Source organism: Phycodurus eques, chromosome 20 (genome assembly GCF_024500275.1).
Source record: "Phycodurus eques isolate BA_2022a chromosome 20, UOR_Pequ_1.1, whole genome shotgun sequence".
NCBI classification, from domain to species: domain Eukaryota; kingdom Metazoa; phylum Chordata; class Actinopteri; order Syngnathiformes; family Syngnathidae; genus Phycodurus; species Phycodurus eques.
In genome coordinates, this window is record NC_084544.1 from 15,285,686 (window position 1) to 15,309,374 (window position 23,689).

Here is a 23,689-nt window from a genome sequence, read left to right on the forward strand (position 1 = left end):
GGCTATTTAGAGTAGAACTCTGCCCTTTATACTAGTTACAGGCAGTTTTTTTGCATCCAAAAGCTTTGGTTGGAGTTTTACACACATTTGCAGTTTTTTATTGCTTAAAAACGCTTCCCAGCGCCTGCTGTACACGTTTTTCTATTTTGACTCATAACTTCAAAAAGGATGCTTTCCCACTAAAATCTCTGGCTATTTAGAGTAGAACTCTGCCCTTTATACTAGTTACAGGCAGTTTTTTTGCATCCAAAAGCTTTGGTTGGAGTTTTACACACATTTGCAGTTTTTTATTGCTTAAAAACGCTTCCCAGCGCCTGCTGTACACGTTTTTCTATTTTGACTCATAACTTCAAAAAGGATGCTTTCCCACTAAAATCTCTGGCTATTTAGAGTAGAACTCTGCCCTTTATACTAGTTACAGGCAGTTTTTTGCATCCAAAAGCTTTGGTTGGAGTTTTACACACATTTGCAGTTTTTTATTGCTTAAAAACGCTTCCCAGCGCCTGCTGTACACGTTTTCTATTTTGACTCATAACTTCAAAAAGGATGCTTTCCCACTAAAATCTCTGGCTATTTAGAGTAGAACTCTGCCCTTTATACTAGTTACAGGCAGTTTTTTTGCATCCAAAAGCTTTGGTTGGAGTTTTACACACATTTGCAGTTTTTTATTGCTTAAAAACGCTTCCCAGCGCCTGCTGTACACGTTTTCTATTTTGACTCATAACTTCAAAAAGGATGCTTTCCCACTAAAATCTCTGGCTATTTAGAGTAGAACTCTGCCCTTTATACTAGTTACAGGCAGTTTTTTGCATCCAAAAGCTTTGGTTGGAGTTTTACACACATTTGCAGTTTTTTATTGCTTAAAAACGCTTCCCAGCGCCTGCTGTACACGTTTTCTATTTTGACTCATAACTTCAAAAAGGATGCTTTCCCACTAAAATCTCTGGCTATTTAGAATAGAACTCTGCCCTTTATACTAGTTACAGGCAGTTTTTTGCATCCAAAAGCTTTGGTTGGAGTTTTACACACATTTGCAGTTTTTTATTGCTTAAAAACGCTTCCCAGCGCCTGGCTGTACACTTTTTTCTATTTTGACTCATAACTTCAAAAAGGATGCTTTCCCACTAAAATCTCTGGCTATTTAGAATAGAACTCTGCCCTTTATACTAGTTACAGGCAGTTTTTTGCATCCAAAAGCTTTGGTTGGAGTTTTACACACATTTGCAGTTTTTTATTGCTTAAAAACGCTTCCCAGCGCCTGCTGTACACGTTTTCTATTTTGACTCATAACTTCAAAAAGGATGCTTTCCCACTAAAATCTCTGGCTATTTAGAATAGAACTCTGCCCTTTATACTAGTTACAGGCAGTTTTTTGCATCCAAAAGCTTTGGTTGGAGTTTTACACACATTTGCAGTTTTTTATTGCTTAAAAACGCTTCCCAGCGCCTGCTGTACACGTTTTCTATTTTGACTCATAACTTCAAAAAGGATGCTTTCCCACTAAAATCTCTGGCTATTTAGAATAGAACTCTGCCCTTTATACTAGTTACAGGCAGTTTTTTGCATCCAAAAGCTTTGGTTGGAGTTTTACACACATTTGCAGTTTTTTATTGCTTAAAAACGCTTCCCAGCGCCTTGCTGTACACGTTTTTCTATTTTGACTCATAACTTCAAAAAGGATGCTTTCCCACTAAAATCTCTGGCTATTTAGAATAGAACTCTGCCCTTTATACTAGTTACAGGCAGTTTTTTGCATCCAAAAGCTTTGGTTGGAGTTTTACACACATTTGCAGTTTTTTATTGCTTAAAAACGCTTCCCAGCGCCTGCTGTACACGTTTTCTATTTTGACTCATAACTTCAAAAAAGATGCTTTCCCACTAAAATCTCTGGCTATTTAGAATAGAACTCTGCCCTTTATACTAGTTACAGGCAGTTTTTTGCATCCAAAAGCTTTGGTTGGAGTTTTACACACATTTGCAGTTTTTTATTGCTTAAAAACGCTTCCCAGCGCCTTGCTGTACACTTTTTTTTATTTTGACTCATAACTTCAAAAAGGATGCTTTCCCACTAAAATCTCTGGCTATTTAGAATAGAACTCTGCCCTTTATACTAGTTACAGGCAGTTTTTTGCATCCAAAAGCTTTGGTTGGAGTTTTACACACATTTGCAGTTTTTTATTGCTTAAAAACGCTTCCCAGCGCCTGCTGTACACGTTTTCTATTTTGACTCATAACTTCAAAAAGGATGCTTTCCCACTAAAATCTCTGGCTATTTAGAATAGAACTCTGCCCTTTATACTAGTTACAGGCAGTTTTTTGCATCCAAAAGCTTTGGTTGGAGTTTTACACACATTTGCAGTTTTTTATTGCTTAAAAACGCTTCCCAGCGCCTGCTGTACACGTTTTCTATTTTGACTCATAACTTCAAAAAGGATGCTTTCCCACTAAAATCTCTGGCTATTTAGAATAGAACTCTGCCCTTTATACTAGTTACAGGCAGTTTTTTGCATCCAAAAGCTTTGGTTGGAGTTTTACACACATTTGCAGTTTTTTATTGCTTAAAAACGCTTCCCAGCGCCTGCTGTACACGTTTTCTATTTTGACTCATAACTTCAAAAAGGATGCTTTCCCACTAAAATCTCTGGCTATTTAGAATAGAACTCTGCCCTTTATACTAGTTACAGGCAGTTTTTTGCATCCAAAAGCTTTGGTTGGAGTTTTACACACATTTGCAGTTTTTTATTGCTTAAAAACGCTTCCCAGCGCCTGGCTGTACACTTTTTTTATTTTGACTCATAACTTCAAAAAGGATGCTTTCCCACTAAAATCTCTGGCTATTTATAGTAGAACTCTGCCCTTTATACTAGTTACAGGCAGTTTTTTGGCATCCAAAAGCTTTGGTTGGAGTTTTACACACATTTGCAGTTTTTTATTGCTTAAAAACGCTTCCCAGCGCCTGCTGTACACGTTTTCTATTTTGACTCATAACTTCAAAAAGGATGCTTTCCCACTAAAATCTCTGGCTATTTAGAATAGAACTCTGCCCTTTATACTAGTTACAGGCAGTTTTTTGCATCCAAAAGCTTTGGTTGGAGTTTTACACACATTTGCAGTTTTTTATTGCTTAAAAACGCTTCCCAGCGCCTGCTGTACACGTTTTCTATTTTGACTCATAACTTCAAAAAGGATGCTTTCCCACTAAAATCTCTGGCTATTTAGAATAGAACTCTGCCCTTTATACTAGTTACAGGCAGTTTTTTGCATCCAAAAGCTTTGGTTGGAGTTTTACACACATTTGCAGTTTTTTATTGCTTAAAAACGCTTCCAGCGCCTGCTGTACACGTTTTCTATTTTGACTCATAACTTCAAAAAGGATGCTTTCCCACTAAAATCTCTGGCTATTTAGAATAGAACTCTGCCCTTTATACTAGTTACAGGCAGTTTTTGCATCCAAAAGCTTTGGTTGGAGTTTTACACACATTTGCAGTTTTTTATTGCTTAAAAACGCTTCCCAGCGCCTTGGCTGTACACTTTTTTTATTTTGACTCATAACTTCAAAAAGGATGCTTTCCCACTAAAATCTCTGGCTATTTAGAATAGAACTCTGCCCTTTATACTAGTTACAGGCAGTTTTTTGCATCCAAAAGCTTTGGTTGGAGTTTTACACACATTTGCAGTTTTTTATTGCTTAAAAACGCTTCCCAGCGCCTGCTGTACACGTTTTCTATTTTGACTCATAACTTCAAAAAGGATGCTTTCCCACTAAAATCTCTGGCTATTTAGAATAGAACTCTGCCCTTTATACTAGTTACAGGCAGTTTTTTGCATCCAAAAGCTTTGGTTGGAGTTTTACACACATTTGCAGTTTTTTATTGCTTAAAAACGCTTTCCCAGCGCCTTGGCTGTACACTTTTTTTATTTTGACTCATAACTTCAAAAAGGATGCTTTCCCACTAAAATCTCTGGCTATTTAGAATAGAACTCTGCCCTTTATACTAGTTACAGGCAGTTTTTTGCATCCAAAAGCTTTGGTTGGAGTTTTACACACATTTGCAGTTTTTTATTGCTTAAAAACGCTTCCCAGCGCCTGCTGTACACGTTTTCTATTTTGACTCATAACTTCAAAAAGGATGCTTTCCCACTAAAATCTCTGGCTATTTAGAATAGAACTCTGCCCTTTATACTAGTTACAGGCAGTTTTTTGCATCCAAAAGCTTTGGTTGGAGTTTTACACTCATTTGCAGTTTTTTATTGCTTAAAAACGCTTCCCAGCGCCTTGGCTGTACACTTTTTTTATTTTGACTCATAACTTCAAAAAGGATGCTTTCCCACTAAAATCTCTGGCTATTTAGATAGAACTCTGCCCTTTATACTAGTTACAGGCAGTTTTTTGCATCCAAAAGCTTTGGTTGGAGTTTTACACACATTTGCAGTTTTTTATTGCTTAAAAACGCTTCCCAGCGCCTGCTGTACACGTTTTCTATTTTGACTCATAACTTCAAAAAGGATGCTTTCCCACTAAAATCTCTGGCTATTTAGAATAGAACTCTGCCCTTTATACTAGTTACAGGCAGTTTTTTGCATCCAAAAGCTTTGGTTGGAGTTTTACACACATTTGCAGTTTTTTATTGCTTAAAAACGCTTCCCAGCGCCTGCTGTACACGTTTTCTATTTTGACTCATAACTTCAAAAAGGATGCTTTCCCACTAAAATCTCTGGCTATTTAGAATAGAACTCTGCCCTTTATACTAGTTACAGGCAGTTTTTGGCATCCAAAAGCTTTGGTTGGAGTTTTACACACATTTGCAGTTTTTTATTGCTTAAAAACGCTTTCCAGCGCCTTGGCTGTACACTTTTTTTATTTTGACTCATAACTTCAAAAAGGATGCTTTCCCACTAAAATCTCTGGCTATTTAGAATAGAACTCTGCCCTTTATACTAGTTACAGGCAGTTTTTGGCATCCAAAAGCTTTGGTTGGAGTTTTACACACATTTGCAGTTTTTTATTGCTTAAAAACGCTTCCCAGCGCCTGCTGTACACGTTTTCTATTTTGACTCATAACTTCAAAAACGATGCTTTCCCACTAAAATCTCTGGCTATTTAGAATAGAACTCTGCCCTTTATACTAGTTACAGGCAGTTTTTTGCATCCAAAAGCTTTGGTTGGAGTTTTACACACATTTGCAGTTTTTTATTGCTTAAAAACGCTTTCCAGCGCCTTGGCTGTACACTTTTTTTATTTTGACTCATAACTTCAAAAAGGATGCTTTCCCACTAAAATCTCTGGCTATTTATAGTAGAACTCTGCCCTTTATACTAGTTACAGGCAGTTTTTTGGCATCCAAAAGCTTTGGTTGGAGTTTTACACACATTTGCAGTTTTTTATTGCTTAAAAACGCTTCCCAGCGCCTGCTGTACACGTTTTCTATTTTGACTCATAACTTCAAAAATGATGCTTTCCCACTAAAATCTCTGGCTATTTAGAATAGAACTCTGCCCTTTATACTAGTTACAGGCAGTTTTTTGCATCCAAAAGCTTTGGTTGGAGTTTTACACACATTTGCAGTTTTTTATTGCTTAAAAACGCTTCCCAGCGCCTGCTGTACACGTTTTCTATTTTGACTCATAACTTCAAAAAGGATGCTTTCCCACTAAAATCTCTGGCTATTTAGAATAGAACTCTGCCCTTTATACTAGTTACAGGCAGTTTTTTGCATCCAAAAGCTTTGGTTGGAGTTTTACACTCATTTGCAGTTTTTTATTGCTTAAAAACGCTTCCCAGCGCCTGCTGTACACGTTTTCTATTTTGACTCATAACTTCAAAAAGGATGCTTTCCCACTAAAATCTCTGGCTATTTAGAATAGAACTCTGCCCTTTATACTAGTTACAGGCAGTTTTTTGCATCCAAAAGCTTTGGTTGGAGTTTTACACTCATTTGCAGTTTTTTATTGCTTAAAAACGCTTTCCCAGCGCCTTGGCTGTACACGTTTTCTATTTTGACTCATAACTTCAAAAAGGATGCTTTCCCACTAAAATCTCTGGCTATTTAGAATAGAACTCTGCCCTTTATACTAGTTACAGGCAGTTTTTTGCATCCAAAAGCTTTGGTTGGAGTTTTACACACATTTGCAGTTTTTTATTGCTTAAAAACGCTTTCCAGCGCCTTGGCTGTACACTTTTTTTATTTTGACTCATAACTTCAAAAACGATGCTTTCCCACTAAAATCTCTGGCTATTTATAGTAGAACTCTGCCCTTTATACTAGTTACAGGCAGTTTTTGGCATCCAAAAGCTTTGGTTGGAGTTTTACACACATTTGCAGTTTTTTATTGCTTAAAAACGCTTCCCAGCGCCTGCTGTACACGTTTTCTATTTTGACTCATAACTTCAAAAAGGATGCTTTCCCACTAAAATCTCTGGCTATTTAGAATAGAACTCTGCCCTTTATACTAGTTACAGGCAGTTTTTTGCATCCAAAAGCTTTGGTTGGAGTTTTACACACATTTGCAGTTTTTTATTGCTTAAAAACGCTTTCCAGCGCCTTGGCTGTACACTTTTTTTATTTTGACTCATAACTTCAAAAATGGATGCTTTCCCACTAAAATCTCTGGCTATTTATAGTAGAACTCTGCCCTTTATACTAGTTACAGGCAGTTTTTTGCATCCAAAAGCTTTGGTTGTAGTTTTACACTCATTTGCAGTTTTTTATTGCTTAAAAACGCTTCCCAGCACCTGCTGTACACGTTTTCTATTTTGACTCATAACTTCAAAAAAGATGCTTTCCCACTAAAATCTCTGGCTATTTAGAATAGAACTCTGCCCTTTATACTAGTTACAGGCAGTTTTTTGCATCCAAAAGCTTTGGTTGGAGTTTTACACACATTTGCAGTTTATTATTGCTTAAAAACGCTTTCCAGCGCCTTGGCTGTACACTTTTTCTATTTTGACTCATAACTTCAAAAAGGATGCTTTCCCACTAAAATCTCTGGCTATTTATAGTAGAACTCTGCCCTTTATAATAGTTACAGGCAGTTTTTTGCATCCAAAAGCTTTGGTTGGAGTTTTACACACATTTGCAGTTTTTTATTGCTTAAAAACGCTTCCCAGCGCCTGCTGTACACGTTTTCTATTTTGACTCATAACTTCAAAAAGGATGCTTTCCCACTAAAATCTCTGGCTATTTATAGTAGAACTCTGCCCTTTATACTAGTTACAGGCAGTTTTTTGCATCCAAAAGCTTTGGTTGGAGTTTTACACACATTTGCAGTTTTTTATTGCTTAAAAACGCTTCCCAGCGCCTGCTGTACACGTTTTGTATTTTGACTCATAACTTCAAAAAGGATGCTTTCCCACTAAAATCTCTGGCTATTTAGAATAGAACTCTGCCCTTTATACTAGTTACAGGCAGTTTTTGGCATCCAAAAGCTTTGGTTGGAGTTTTACACACATTTGCAGTTTTTTATTGCTTAAAAACGCTTCCCAGCGCCTGCTGTACACGTTTTTCTATTTTGACTCATAACTTCAAAAAGGATGCTTTCCCACTAAAATCTCTGGCTATTTAGAATAGAACTCTGCCCTTTATACTAGTTACAGGCAGTTTTTTGCATCCAAAAGCTTTGGTTGGAGTTTTACACACATTTGCAGTTTTTTATTGCTTAAAAACGCTTCCCAGCGCCTGCTGTACACTTTTTTTATTTTGACTCATAACTTCAAAAAGGATGCTTTCCCACTAAAATCTCTGGCTATTTAGAATAGAACTCTGCCCTTTATACTAGTTACAGGCAGTTTTTTGCATCCAAAAGCTTTGGTTGGAGTTTTACACACATTTGCAGTTTTTTATTGCTTAAAAACGCTTCCCAGCGCCTGCTGTACACTTTTTTTATTTTGACTCATAACTTCAAAAAGGATGCTTTCCCACTAAAATCTCTGGCTATTTAGAATAGAACTCTGCCCTTTATACTAGTTACAGGCAGTTTTTTGCATCCAAAAGCTTTGGTTGGAGTTTTACACACATTTGCAGTTTTTTATTGCTTAAAAACGCTTTCCAGCGCCTTGGCTGTACACTTTTTTTATTTTGACTCATAACTTCAAAAAGGATGCTTTCCCACTAAAATCTCTGGCTATTTAGAATAGAACTCTGCCCTTTATACTAGTTACAGGCAGTTTTTTGCATCCAAAAGCTTTGGTTGGAGTTTTACACACATTTGCAGTTTTTTATTGCTTAAAAACGCTTTCCAGCGCCTTGGCTGTACACTTTTTTTATTTTGACTCATAACTTCAAAAAGGATGCTTTCCCACTAAAATCTCTGGCTATTTATAGTAGAACTCTGCCCTTTATACTAGTTACAGGCAGTTTTTGGCATCCAAAAGCTTTGGTTGGAGTTTTACACACATTTGCAGTTTTTTATTGCTTAAAAACGCTTCCCAGCGCCTGGCTGTACACTTTTTTCTATTTTGACTCATAACTTCAAAAAGGATGCTTTCCCACTAAAATCTCTGGCTATTTAGAATAGAACTCTGCCCTTTATACTAGTTACAGGCAGTTTTTGGCATCCAAAAGCTTTGGTTGGAGTTTTACACACATTTGCAGTTTTTTATTGCTTAAAAACGCTTCCCAGCGCCTGCTGTACACGTTTTTCTATTTTGACTCATAACTTCAAAAAGGATGCTTTCCCACTAAAATCTCTGGCTATTTAGAATAGAACTCTGCCCTTTATACTAGTTACAGGCAGTTTTTTGCATCCAAAAGCTTTGGTTGGAGTTTTACACACATTTGCAGTTTTTTATTGCTTAAAAACGCTTCCCAGCGCCTGCTGTACACTTTTTTTATTTTGACTCATAACTTCAAAAAGGATGCTTTCCCACTAAAATCTCTGGCTATTTAGAATAGAACTCTGCCCTTTATACTAGTTACAGGCAGTTTTTTGGCATCCAAAAGCTTTGGTTGGAGTTTTACACACATTTGCAGTTTTTTATTGCTTAAAAACGCTTTCCAGCGCCTTGGCTGTACACTTTTTCTATTTTGACTCATAACTTCAAAAAGGATGCTTTCCCACTAAAATCTCTGGCTATTTAGAATAGAACTCTGCCCTTTATACTAGTTACAGGCAGTTTTTTGCATCCAAAAGCTTTGGTTGGAGTTTTACACACATTTGCAGTTTTTTATTGCTTAAAAACGCTTCCCAGCGCCTTGGCTGTACACTTTTTTTATTTTGACTCATAACTTCAAAAACGATGCTTTCCCACTAAAATCTCTGGCTATTTAGAATAGAACTCTGCCCTTTATACTAGTTACAGGCAGTTTTTTGCATCCAAAAGCTTTGGTTGGAGTTTTACACACATTTGCAGTTTTTTATTGCTTAAAAACGCTTCCCAGCGCCTGCTGTACACGTTTTCTATTTTGACTCATAACTTCAAAAAGGATGCTTTCCCACTAAAATCTCTGGCTATTTAGAATAGAACTCTGCCCTTTATACTAGTTACAGGCAGTTTTTTGCATCCAAAAGCTTTGGTTGGAGTTTTACACACATTTGCAGTTTTTTATTGCTTAAAAACGCTTTCCAGCGCCTTGGCTGTACACTTTTTTTATTTTGACTCATAACTTGAAAAAGGATGCTTTCCCACTAAAATCTCTGGCTATTTATAGTAGAACTCTGCCCTTTATAATAGTTACAGGCAGTTTTTTGCATCCAAAAGCTTTGGTTGGAGTTTTACACTCATTTGCAGTTTTTTATTGCTTAAAAACGCTTCCCAGCGCCTGCTGTACACGTTTTCTATTTTGACTCATAACTTCAAAAAGGATGCTTTCCCACTAAAATCTCTGGCTATTTAAAGTAGAACTCTGCCCTTTATACTAGTTACAGGCAGTTTTTTCCATCCAAAAGCTTTGGTTGGAGTTTTACACACATGTGCAGTTTTTTATTGCTTAAAAACGCTTCCCAGCGCCTTGGCTGTACACTTTTTTTATTTTGACTCATAACTTCAAAAAGGATGCTTTCCCACTAAAATCTCTGGCTATTTAGAATAGAACTCTGCCCTTTATACTAGTTACAGGCAGTTTTTTGGCATCCAAAAGCTTTGGTTGGAGTTTTACACACATTTGCAGTTTTTTATTGCTTAAAAACGCTTCCCAGCGCCTGCTGTACACGTTTTCTATTTTGACTCATAACTTCAAAAAGGATGCTTTCCCACTAAAATCTCTGGCTATTTATAGTAGAACTCTGCCCTTTATACTAGTTACAGGCAGTTTTTGGCATCCAAAAGCTTTGGTTGGAGTTTTACACACATTTGCAGTTTTTTATTGCTTAAAAACGCTTCCCAGCGCCTTGGCTGTACACTTTTTTTATTTTGACTCATAACTTCAAAAAGGATTCTTTCCCACTAAAATCTCTGGCTATTTAGAATAGAAGTCTGCCCTTTATACTAGTTACAGGCAGTTTTTTGCATACAAAAGCTTTGGTTGGAGTTTTACACACATTTGCAGTTTTTTATTGCTTAAAAACGCTTTCCAGCGCCTTGGCTGTACACTTTTTTTATTTTGACTCCTAACTTCAAAAAGGATGCTTTCCCACTAAAATCTCTGGCTATTTATAGTAGAACTCTGCCCTTTATACTAGTTACAGGCAGTTTTTGGCATCCAAAAGCTTTGGTTGGAGTTTTACACACATTTGCAGTTTTTTATTGCTTAAAAACGCTTCCCAGGTACAAACTGAGCAACTGTCTATATGTCTCTCTCGCAAGAAACGTCATTAAAATGAAAGCACAGTGCACAGTGCTCGTATAGTTGCAGTGCTGATTTTGAGCTCATAAAAATCAGGGTGAAGAACGCTTCGCTAACTGTACATGTAATGTTAGCTAGGTCTGACGTTTTCTGGGTAAACGCCAACCTCGATTCACCGTCTGTAAAACCCTGTGAAATTACTTTGAATCTTACAGACATGGAGAGCAGAGGTAGCCTTTGCAGTTTTTGTCTCACCAAAGAGAAAGGGGACAGCAATAGAAAATGAACAGTTGAGCAAGGGTGATGGAGAAGGAGAGAGAGAAAAGACAAAGGAGAGAGAGACGGGCAAAAGAAATGTGATGAAATACTAGCCCATGGTGAGCAGGGACAGGAGGCGCTTGTTAGAACACCACAGTGGTGAAGAGATGGAGGCGGGAGAGCATCACCAAGATGAGGAGGCAGACCGCGAGAAAGATGACGTGCAAGGTTCAGACAGTGAAAGGGAAAGGAGAGTGCCTGATCCATCTCCAGTCGAGCTGGTCCTCATGGTATGGAAGTTGTTGCTGCATAGTATACGAAGTTACATAGAAATAAGAGCGACAAAAGGCATAAACAAACTTTTTGTTGTAAGGTGAATTCATGAGACATTGCTGAGACTTCTTAAAATATATATTAAGGCCAGGTTAAATTCCAGAATTTAACAAATGAACCTAAAAATACTCTCCCAGGCTAAAGTCCTACTGTATGTTATCACAGTCTGATTGTTATAAATAATTTGGTTTTTACTAGTTGATATGTTGTATAATTGGCAGCACGGTGGCCGACTGGTAAGAGCGTCAGGCTCACAGTTCTGAGTTCAATCCCCGGCCCCGACTGTGTGGAGTTTGCATGTTCTCCCCGTGCCTGCGTGGGTTTTCTCCGGGCACTCCGGTTTCCTCCCACATCCCAAAAACATGCATAAATTGGAGACTCTAAATTGCCCGTAGGTGTGCATGTGAGTGCGAATGGTTGTCTGTTTGTATGTGCCCTGCGATTGGCTGGCAACCAGTTCAGGGTGTACCTCGCCTCCTGCCCGATGACAGCTGGGATAGGCTCCAGCACGCCTGCGACCCTAGTGAGGATAAGCGGCTCAGAAAATGGATGGATGGATGGATGTTGTATAATGTTGTATTCAGATCTAATGCAGTTTGAATCTATCCTCCCCTCCGTCTTCCAGACGTATCCAAGTCCAGTTGCGCGGTGCCAGCGCAGCCAATGCGAGACAGTTTCCCCCTCCAGGGAGGAGCCAGAAGCTTCCGCAGCAACTGGTACAAAGTTAATCCCTGGTTAGAATTCTCACAATCAAAAGATGCAGCTTATCGTTTTGCATGTCGGCATTTTCCCTCGAATCAAGTTCGTTCAGTTGTTGGACATGGGTCAGGAGTTGTTGACATGTTGGACAGGATGTTTTTTACGAGTTGTTCAGATTGTGTAAAATAGTGGTTGTTTTACCTGTGAGCAGTGCATCCTGTGAGAGAGGTTTTTCATCTCTCCAGCTCATAAAGACTTATTTGCAGTCTACTATGACTGCAAACTGCCCCCTTCTTGCCACCCCATAAATAGTTTTATAGCTCCGCCTCTGGGCATTACAGACATTATTTAAAACACTTTTGCTTTTGGTTTTTATTTACTTCTTACTTCACTTCCAAACAAGCTTTGAATCAGTTCCCCACCAGCATTTTTTCCCCGAGCATCTTCCACATAAATATGGGAGTTCTCCCAACCAGTCTACATTTTTTTTGTGGACTTGGAGAAAGCGTTCGACCGTGTCCCTCGGGGTGTCCTATGGGGGGTGCTTCAGGAGTATGGGGTGCCGAACCCCTGATACGGGCTGTTCGGTCCTCAGAGTTTGGTCTGCATTGCCGGCAGTAAGTCGGACTCGTTCCCGGTGAGGGCTGGACTCCGCCAAGGCTGCCTTTTGTCACCGATTCTGTTCATAACTTTTATGGACAGAATTTCTCGGCGCAGCTGAGGCGTAGAGGGGGTCCGGTTTGGTGGCCTCAGTATTGCATCTCTGCTATTTGCAGATGATGTGGTTCTGTTGGCTTCATCAAGCCGTGATCTCTCACTGGAGAGGTTCGCAGCCGAGTGTAAACCGGCTGGGATGAGAATCAGCACCTCCAAATCTGAGACAGTGGTCCTCAGTCGGAAAAGGGTGGATTGCCCCCTCTTCTGAGTCGGGGATGAGATCCTACCCCAAGTGGAGGAGTTCACTTGAACTCCCCCAGGATACTTATCCTGGGGTCTTGTTCACAAAGTGAGGGAAGACTGCAACGAGAGATCGAGGTGGATCGGTGCAGCGTCTGCAGTAATGCGGACTTTGTATCAGTCGGTTGTGGTGAAGAAGGAGCTAAGCCGAAAGGCAAATCTCTCTATTTACCGGTTGCTCTACGTTCCGACCCTCACCAATGGTCACGAACTGTGGGTCGTGACCGAAAGATCCCAGATACAAGCGGCCGAAATGAGTTTCCTCCGCAGTTTCCAGCTCTCCCTTAGAGATAGGGTGAGAAGCTCGGTCATCCGGGAGGGGCTGAGAGTAGAGCCGCTGCTCCTGCGCATTGAGAGGAGCCAGATGAGGTGGCTCGGGCATCTGTTTAGGATGCCTCCTGGACGCCTCCCTGGTGAGGTGTTCCGGGCACGTCCCACCGGGAGGAGACCCAGGGGACGACCCAGAACACCCTGGAGTGACTCCATCTCTCGGCTGGCCTGGGAACGCCTCATGATCCCTTCAGAAGAGCTGGAGGAAGTGGCTGGGGAGAGGGAAGTCTGGGCATACCTGCTAAAGCTAGTGCCCCCGCGACCCGACCTCGGATAAGTGGAAGAAAATGGATGGATAGATGGAGCCGTCCATTTTCTGTACCGCTTATCCTCACTAGGATCGCGGGCGTGCTGGAGCCTCTCCGTGAGTGCTGCTTCTGCTGTAATTAAGTGACCAATTTGAACAAATAATTACTTGGGCATGTGTAACGATTACTCTCTTTTTATTAGTAATGCATAATCACAGCTATACAATAATAATCGTGTGTAAAAGAACTTAGGGTTAGAAGGAAGCAAAAGATGAATTAGTTAATCCATCCATCCATCCATCCATTTTCTGAGCCGCTTCTCCTCACGAGGGTCGCGGGCGTGCTGGAGCCTATCCCAGCTGTCATCGGGCAGGAGGCGGGGTACACCCTGAACTGGCTGCCAGCCAATCGCAGGGCACATACAAGCAAACAACCAGTCGCACTCACAGTCACACCTACGGGCAATTTAGAGTCTCCAATTAATGCATGTTTTTGGAATGTGGGATGAGACCGGAGTGCCCGGAGAAAACCCACGCAGGCACGGGGAGAACATGCAAACTCCGCACAGGCGGGGTCGGGGATTGAACCCGGGTCCTCAGAACTGTGAGGCTGACGCTCTAACCAGTCGGCCACCGTGCCGCCTGAATTAGTTAATGTTAAACTAAAAAGTTAAAATAACAGTGGCCTCATTTGCTGTGGAGAAAATTGAAAGACAGACAAAGCACGGCTAAAAGACCCATATGATGAGAAATATTGATGGATTGAGGTTTCCCTTGCGGTGGGAAAACGGGACAGCTGACGACCTGTGTCTGCGATGCTAACGAACATGACTATGGTTTGATTACCTGATTGTTTGAAGCCGAACTTGCTAAAATTAAATTTTCTTAATGGCTCGTGTCTTATGACAAACGTTAAAATGCATGTATCATAATTATACAAATATAATTTGATATATGTAACAAACACAAAGCCTCAACATCAAATGTCAACTTTGGTGGATCTGTGGTGACATTTTGTGTTAAAAAAAGACCTTGTAGACATTTAAAGTCCCTACAGTTGCGCAGTCACGGCCCAAGGTGAGATTTTATATGGCGCCCCCCCTCCATCAATGATTTTAATAAGCTTTCAAAAAATTCAAATACCAATAGTTTTAAGATTGCCTTTAACTTGTAAGATAACATGCCACACAATTTAAAATATAAAATAGAACATTGTCTTCATTTGATTACTTATCGTTACTGCCAAACAATAATGCGAGTAACGGCTGTTACGACAGCTAACGGGACAAACCAAAAGGTGCAACAACTTGACCTGTCATTCTCACATTCCCCCCTTTTTTCCTTCTTCTTCCATGTGTTCTGGACAGTTTTGGTCATTTGGACATTTGCAGAGTTCTCTGGGGTGACGTCAATAAATTTGCCCCTCCCCAATCAGCAATCAGCCAGAGGAGGGAGTCTTTGCTGTTATAATTTGTAATCATACAAATTGAGCATTTCTTGACATTTGAATCTATTTTTTTTTTTTTTTCCATGTTAAAAGTTAGTTATTGCAAATAAGTGCCGCTTCCCCACTTGAAAGAGATGGATTCAGCGGTGGAAGATTTCATCTGGATTTCATCCTCGATCATCAATGTCAAATTTGTCGGTGCAAATTGGGGTGGCAGCAGGGGTGGCAAGCCTTTCTTTTAGGGTGGTATTTGCCACCCTATGCCACCTCGGTAGATCAGGTCCGTCTCGTGCCCCTCATGTAGGATGCTGGTGCATGTCAGGTGCAGACACTGCAAACAAATGTAAAACATCAGTCTTCAATGAGACTACACAATCTAATGGGATCCAGTGCAATGTAATGCCTATACTAAGGTTATATGATGCTCAGTTTTGACCTTCACCTAAACGCCATTGATGTCCAATGTATTACTCTGTGAAGCTTTAATTTGGAAGTTGGTCCTTGCAGCACGTTGGCGGTGTGTTACCGTAATGCTTAGTATGAACAATCGTTGTGTCTGCTGGCTTGACTTTTTTACTGGAGGCTGGAACCGCAGTCACTTGTTGCACCCAACTTGCTCCACTGATCTCTTCTCTGCAGGGGGTTGGTTGCTCTCTACTGCTCTCTGCTGACCAAAACGATTACTGCAGATATTTACACTGGAACAAAAACCTGTCAAATAAAGTGATCAGAGTTTGGGATATTCGAGTTTTAATACTGCTATTCTATTTGTTTAGTTCATCCGTATTTTTAGGATGTGATGTCAATTCAATAAAATGATCTTTTAATTTTTTAACACTATTAATAGTTCAATATGCCTCTGTGTACATCCATCCATCCATTTTTCCAGGGGTGTCTTAAAATATAAACAAAGGCGCGAAATTTATAAAACTGAATATTGTTGAAAGTTCATTATTTCCGTAGTTCAAAGAGTGAAACTCCTTTTATACAGATGAATTAAACACATGGAAAAACATGAGGCCACACATTCCCTCATAAATTTGATAATGAAAATCATTTAAATTTTTTGGCATCTAATAATTGTAGTTTCTGGTGATGGTGAATTGTGGGTTAATTTTTGTTAGCTGTCCAGAGGTCAATCTCATTTTTGTCGCGGGCCGCATTGCTGGTACAGTTTCTCTCAGAGTTGCATTATGACTGTGAAACCATATACATTTTTCATCTCCTCATTATAGTATTACATATGCTTTACTTATGGATAACTCGCAAAAATAACTGCAATATCACCCTGCGATTGTCTGGCGGCCAGTTCAGGGTGTACCCCGCCTCTCGCCCGGAGATAGCGGGGATAGGCTCCAGCACGCCAGCGACCCTCGTGAGGATAAGCGGAACGGGAGATGAATGAATGAATAATTGCAATATCTCAATGATATTATTTATTATCTCCAACGATTAGAAATTTTGGCAAAGATTTTAGCAAGAATCATGGAAATCGACAAAAACTATTTGATTTCGGGGCCACATCAACTGATGTGGCCGGCTGCATGCGGCCCCCGGGCTTTGAATTTGAGACCTGTGCAGTACGCTATAAATATCAAAATCCTAAAATAAATAAATATATACATAAATAAACAAATAAATACATACATACACACATACATTTAAATAAATTAAAATACATTAAAATAAATTCAAATAAAATCATGAAATATTTGAATGTGTGTATGGGTGTTTATTTGATTTCGGGCACTTTTGATTTTGGTTTTTCTCAAAAATAAAATGTCACTAAAATGATAAATACCTACATTACCTAAATTGTCATCTTTCTGTGAGTCAGAATCGATTTAAGATATATATTGTTTTAAATTTGGTCTTTTTGTCAGCTACCCTATAGAAATGTCATTCCGCCACAATGGCATATTAATAAAAAATTTATTAATTTTGTGATGGTAATGACGTGATGGTCATGACATTTCCATTTTTCTTTTCGCTAGCTAGTCCTGTACAACATTTTTATATGATTATCAAGTTTTTACAGGAAAATCTTTAAACATATAAACACTACAAGTAGTTTAGTAATGACATGCGATAAAAATATTATGTGACTTAAGGGTACAAATGAGGAAAAAGCTTACTTTGCAGTTATCAAATTGTCTGACTTCTCTCTGCCCTAGCATGTGCTTGAGTGACATGACAAAATGACACAGGGAAATAAAGATTCAGATTTTGAATAAACTTTATTGATATGAAAATGGTCAATGTGGCGGTAATGACAGCAACTTTAAGGGACTTTAACTTATTTTCGTAAAAATAAAAGACAGAATTTGAAATGTTTTTTATATATGATGAGAAATCATTAATTCTTTTATATTTAAGGAATTTATGGTAAAAGTTACACCATTTTAGCATTTTTTTTTAGTAGAAAGATCGAGCTTCATATATCCAAACCCTGTGCTCGGGACAGGGTGACAATTGTAAAATACCACCATAAAACCGCTGAAAAAATGTCAACCTATACTAATATTAACATGAAATTTTAGACAACACATATAATTAGGCACACCCACTGCTGGTTATTGAAATAATCTATTTAAATATATTTTTTCTTTAAATTTTACATCCAGGATACAAAATGGCCTGTAATCAAATAAACACCCATATATGACTTTTCTACCTGAGTTATGAAATAAATGAAGTTTTCCACAATACTCAAATTCATTGAGATGCATTTTTATACACAAATATTGAAGGATGTGATAAAAGGCAAGAATAAATTAATAGAAAAGTGATGAATAAAAAAAATGCATTGTCTATCAAATATTTCCCAAAACGTTTTCAATGACTTATTTTTTTTTCAACCATGGTGTTAAATAAGATAATTTCCCATAAACAACAAAGCTGGGTTTGGAGCACATCCCCATCTTCTGATAAATGTGGTATTTTTCCAAAGAAGTTGTACCAAGAAGAAATGTATTTATTCATCTCGATGGCGTCCAAATGAATAGAAATTTTATTTCTGCATATCAACCCAAAATATCTTCAAAACAAATGACGAGTGATAAAAAAAAAAAAAAAAGAGGATTTCATTCCATAATTGGTAAAAGAGTATTCATTTTCAACTTGTAATCTTGATTCCATATATATTTTCTGAATCTATTTGGTGCATGATTTTATATGAGTCCTCTTTAACTTTATTGATGAGACATTTTCATTTCATTTTCAGCGAGGAGTGTATTCACTTTTGTTGCCATTTTGTTTAGACATTAATGTCTGTGTGTTGAGTTATTTTGAGGGAAGACTACATTTTCACTGTTGTCCATACTGTACACTAACGACAGTGTAGCTAAGTGTCATTTTTTCAATGTTGTACCATTATTTACAAAAATGTGACACGTGAACTCCCGTTTGTGACATACTGTACTATATAGGATCAACCACGATGTGTTTCTGTCCCTTCCCGTTGACAGTGATGAATGACATTGTCGGGACCATGTTCAGTAAAGCCTTCATGGATGAACTTTTGAAACCTCAGCTGCTGTATTCACACAGGACAATGAAAGTCGTACTAACTCGCTTGGCGCACGTCTCGGTCATGAAGCTGAAGACGGTCAGCATGGAGAAGGTAACAATGACATAGGAAACCGTTCTCAGTATGGAACACCAATGTAGGCTACTGTTACAATGATGAACATGCTATTCACAGAATACCTCTCTGACAGTGCCAATCAAAACTGATCATGAGAACAAATGAGCAACATAAAATTGGCAAAATCGTGTTGATTTCCTAGGTTTAACGTATGTTTTGTCCGTTGTGAACAAAGTGGATGAACCTCATAGGAAGATCATTGAGGTAGACCCGAGCCAGTCTGTTCAGAATTCAGTGAACCCCCCGTTGTAAAGATTATTATTATTAATCAGTTTATTTGAAAGGGGACAATGCCATTTCATAAAACACATGAAATACACATGGTTAAAAAAAAGCCAGAATTAGCCAGAAGGCTAGTTTTCATCTGTAGTCCCCTGGCCATGATGTAAAGCAGTAAAATACATCTACAAGACAATATAATACAGGATACATAAACAAAGACTTACTATACTATTAAGAGAGAATAAAATCACAAATCATTTGATCAAAACAACAACAAAAAACATCATATCATACTTGTCTTTTAGTGTTGGCAGCTACAGGACTCAGCCAGATGAGCTCAGCCAAATCATGCAGTACTTTATAAATCAAATTTAAATCTCCAAATATGTGAAGACTGTCCCAGTTTAAAAGACTGCATTTTTTTTTAAATTGCACAGTGATGATAGTGCCCTGGTTTTTTATCCATCACTTTAATTACTTGTTGGTACAAAACTTCCAATGTTTTTTTTTTTCATTCTGACCAGCCTGGGACCAACTGGTTATGCAATAGTTAAAGTGACTAAGAATCATTGAATGCAAGTAAGTATATTATTGTGGCTTCAGTTGACATTTCATTTCGAACTGCATGAAAATTTGCGAGGTTTAATTTCATGTTTTTGCAGAATTTGTCAATATGGGCTTTAAAGGAAAGCTGTGAATCTATTATTTACCCAAGATATTTGTATTGGCTGACAATTTGCATTTTTTTCTCCATTAACAAGTATGAGAAGATATGGTCACAATATGTTCACAATAGCTGTAAACCCATAATCTATTGAGACCTTATAAAACAAATGATTTAAAGACATTTTAATTGATTAAAACACACTTTTTCAAGTATTCCTTAGCACCTGTTCTCACGCTCTCACTCGCACATTCTCCAAATAAGTGGCAAAGTGTGCTTGTTTCATGCTGTTTATTTTGTCACTCCCAGTTAAAGTTTACTGTAAAACTGAAGCATAAAACAAAAGAATTAAACACCAAAATGTTTGACCAAACCATGTAGTTTCACCTCATGAAAGTCCATTAGCTAAATGCGAACATATAATGTGACATGCCATAGATGAGCCAACGGACATGAGCATTGGTCTTACGGTATCATAAACCTTAAAACAACTGCTACTTGAACAGACACAGAGCAGCAATACACACAAACAGAGCATGCAGTAGATTATTACAGGCTTATACAATATTATCTCTACTTTCTGACAACCATGACTATTACTGGCTTTGTTGGCGACCTTCTCTGCCTCTATCGCTATCCGTGTACTTACACTGAAGTAGTGCAACTCTAAATTGGGACTTGCCTGTACACATTGAACCCACGCATATTTGGCATTCACCTAATTCACCTATTTATGGACTTTATTTGAAACCTATCCTTTGTTACTCAATGAAAAATTTATTTTTTGTGCTCCAGCCAAAGCAATGAAAGTATTACTTTGGCGCCATCTTGTGGCATCTTGGTGCCAATGAACTATGTTGAAGCGAGTTGAGGAGCTTCATTGAGACAAATGTAGTGCTTTGCCACCATCTTGTGGCCTCTTGTTGCCAAGGAGCAATGTGGAAGTGAGTTGATGAGTTTCATTCAGACAAATGTAGTACTTGGCTGCCATCTTGAGTGACATATAGGCAATTATAAACTGCCATTTTACATTATGTAACATTCATGACATATTTCTTTTAATTGTAGGTATACTCGTCGATGACTTCGGGTGAATTCCATCTTCTCCGACAAACGCTGCTCACATTCTCACAGGACACGCACATCCACGTGAGTTCCTTGCTATCTAAGTGAACACTGATATCAGCTGAAATAAAAACACTGCGTCCTTTCTCCATTGTGCTTTCATTCAGGTGTCCATTTTTCCTGAAAAACAAAATCCAGAATCCCAACGGGAGTTTCGCCCTGTCAACCTCAGGCCCAGAGCCTCATGGAATGGATGTTCCTGGGATCATTCGGTGAGAACGGATTGTTTTACGGAAGAATTTGGACTGTTTATCCGAAATGACCGTCATTTCTGTCGTGTCTTTCAGGATATTTGACAATAAGGGACGACAAATGCAGCAGAGAGTCACCTATATTTAATTGAATACGCTACAAAGACATTAATGTTCAAACTGATACTTATCAGCTTTTATTATAAACTTGATTGTTTTTAGCAAATAATCATTAACTTCGAATTTTATGGCTGCAACACGTTCCAAAAAAGCTGGGACAGGTGGCAAATAAGACTGCGAAAGTTGAGGAATGCTCATCAAACACCTGTTTGGAACATCCCACAGGTGACCGGGCTAATTGGGAACAAGTGGGTGCCATGATTGGGTATAAAAGGAGCTTCCCTGAATTACTCAGTCATTCACAAGCAAAGATGGGGCGAGGTTCACCTCTTTGTGAACAAGTGCGTGAGAAAATAGTTGAAAGGTTTAAGAACAATTGTTCGAATAAATGTACATAACTTATCTTATCCATCCATCCATTTTCTGAGCCGTTTCTCCTCACTCGGGTTGTTGGCGTGCTGGAGCTATCCCAGCTATCATCGGGCAGGAGGCGGGGTACACCCTGAACTGGTTGCCAGCCAATCGCAGGGCACATACAAACAAACAAGCATTCGCACTCACATTCACACCTACTGGAAATTTAGAGTCTCCAATGAATGCATGTTTTTGGGATGTGGGAGGAAACCGGAGTGCCCGGAGAAAACCCACGCAGGCACGGGGAGAACATACAAACTCCACACAGAGCGGTAGGAGGTGTAACTGCGTACAACTCTGTCCGTTCAACTCGCGAGTAAAAAGAGCCAGTCTCTTGTCTTCCTTCCTTGCTTATTGTTTATTAAATGTTCTCGGTTGTTTGAACCTGACATTAACGTTCCTCAACGTACAATTGCAAGTAATTTAGGATTTCATCATCTACGGTCCATAAAACCATCAAAAGGTTCAGAGAAGGCCGAAAACCAACATTGAATGCCCGTGACCTTCGATCCCTCAGGCGGCACTGCATCAAAAACCGACATCAATGTGTAAAGGATTTCACCACATGGGCTCAGGAACACTTCAGAAAACCAGGAATCAGGAAATACAGTTCGGCGCTACATGCGTAAGTGCAACTTGAAACTCTACGATGCAAAGCAAAAGCCATTTATCAACAACACGCAGAAACGCCGCCGGCTTCTCTTGGCCCGAGCTCATCTAGGATGGACTGATGCAAAGTGCAAAAGTGTTCTGTCCAATGAGTCCACATTTCAAATTGGTTTTGGAAATTGTGGACGTCGTGTCCTCCGGGCCAAAGAGGACAAGAACCATCCGGACTGTTATGGACGCAAAGTTCAAAAGCCAGCATCTGTGATGGTATGGGACTGTGTTAGTGCCAATGGCATGGGTAACTTACACATCTGTGAAGGCACCATTCCATTCATGCTGACGTCTTTTTCTTGGACGCCCCTGCTTATTTCAGCAAGACAATGCCAAACCACATTCTGCATGTGTTACAACAGCGTGGCTCCGTAGTAAAAGAGTACTAGTCTGGCCTGCCTGCAGTCCAGACCTGTCTCCCATTGAAAATGTGTGGCGCATTATGAAGCGTAAAATACGTTGAACAGCTGAAGCTGTACATCAAACAAGAATGGGAAAGAATTCCACCTACAAAGCTTCAATAATTAGTGTCCTCAGTTCCCAAACGTTTATTGAATATTGTTAAAAGAAAAGGTGATGTAACACAGTGGTAAACATGACCCTGTCGCAGCTTTTTTGGAACGTGTTGCAGCCATTAAATTCTAAGTGAATGATTATTTGCTAAAATTAATAAAGTTTATCGGTTTGAACATTAAATACTCAGCCGGCTCAAATTGCCGCCCTTTTTGCAGAACAAGAGGAGATGCCAAATGATGTGAACAGTAACAAAGAAGATGACCTGCTGGCCATGATGGATGACCTCTGACCCTCGTGACATGTTAATATTCAAATCCTGTCTTCAAACCACTTTCCACTCTCCTTGAGCGTATAGCATCTAAATAAAATTGTAAACACATTTAAATAAAGTTTGAATTCATTTATTGCCATTTTTGACAAACTTAATCAAATATTTATTGACGATTATTGCTCTTTTGTATGACCTCTTTTAGAAAAATAATAGCCATAAAGAGCATTTCTTTGACAATAGAAACTAAGTGAAATAGAGTCGCGCGAGCCCCTGAAGGTCTGCCATTAGCCCGCAGGTGGCGCTGTTGTGTTATTTGACCGGAAGTATGTGACGTTTTTATAAACGTCATCCCGCACGTTTTCTATATCCGGAAGTGTTTGGCATTCTCCCGCGAAAGCGTTTTTTTTTGTGTGTATTTTTCAAATGGATTAAAGCGCAAGCTAATGCAGGTAAATGTTGGATATTGTATATACATGGACAATAAGTTTTTAATGTTTCTAGTTGTCGCTGTATAGTTTAAATATGAGTTACTGCTAGCCCATGTACAAAAATGGTTGAAGTAAATGGTAACGAAGATAAAGTTATTAAACTTAAAGTATGTTTCACCAGAAAACCAGCAGCGTTCGGCTTTATTTGTGCCGCTTGCTCCAATCTGAAATTGGTGTTTCATGTTTGTGTATCTCTTACACGTAAAAATGCCCACACAGGGAAAGACCTCTTCGATAGAAATTCAGCTAAGATTGTTTTCCCACCCCTCCTATGTACTCTATACATATGCTCCTCACAGAAAAATTTAGGGATTTGTGGTGTTCAGAATTAACCTAATATGTGATAGTGGTTCCTGAACGTTTTACACCAAGTACCACCT

The 23,689-nt window shown here is 39.0% G+C and overlaps 1 protein-coding gene and 1 pseudogene across 1 annotated transcript in view; one reads left to right on the forward strand and one right to left on the reverse strand.

Moving 5' to 3' along the window:
• Positions 1 to 20,988, forward strand: part of LOC133396121 (protein OSCP1-like) — a 50,157-nt gene extending 29,169 nt beyond the window's left edge. The window contains exons 5-6 of the mRNA XM_061665606.1: positions 20,757 to 20,861; positions 20,937 to 20,988. Coding sequence (XP_061521590.1) covers positions 20,757 to 20,861; positions 20,937 to 20,988 — 157 coding nt within the window. The remainder of the gene's footprint in view (positions 1 to 20,756; positions 20,862 to 20,936) is intronic.
• LOC133396153 (protein OSCP1-like) overlaps positions 1 to 23,689 on the reverse strand; it is a 112,094-nt pseudogene that overhangs the window by 51,847 nt on the left and 36,558 nt on the right.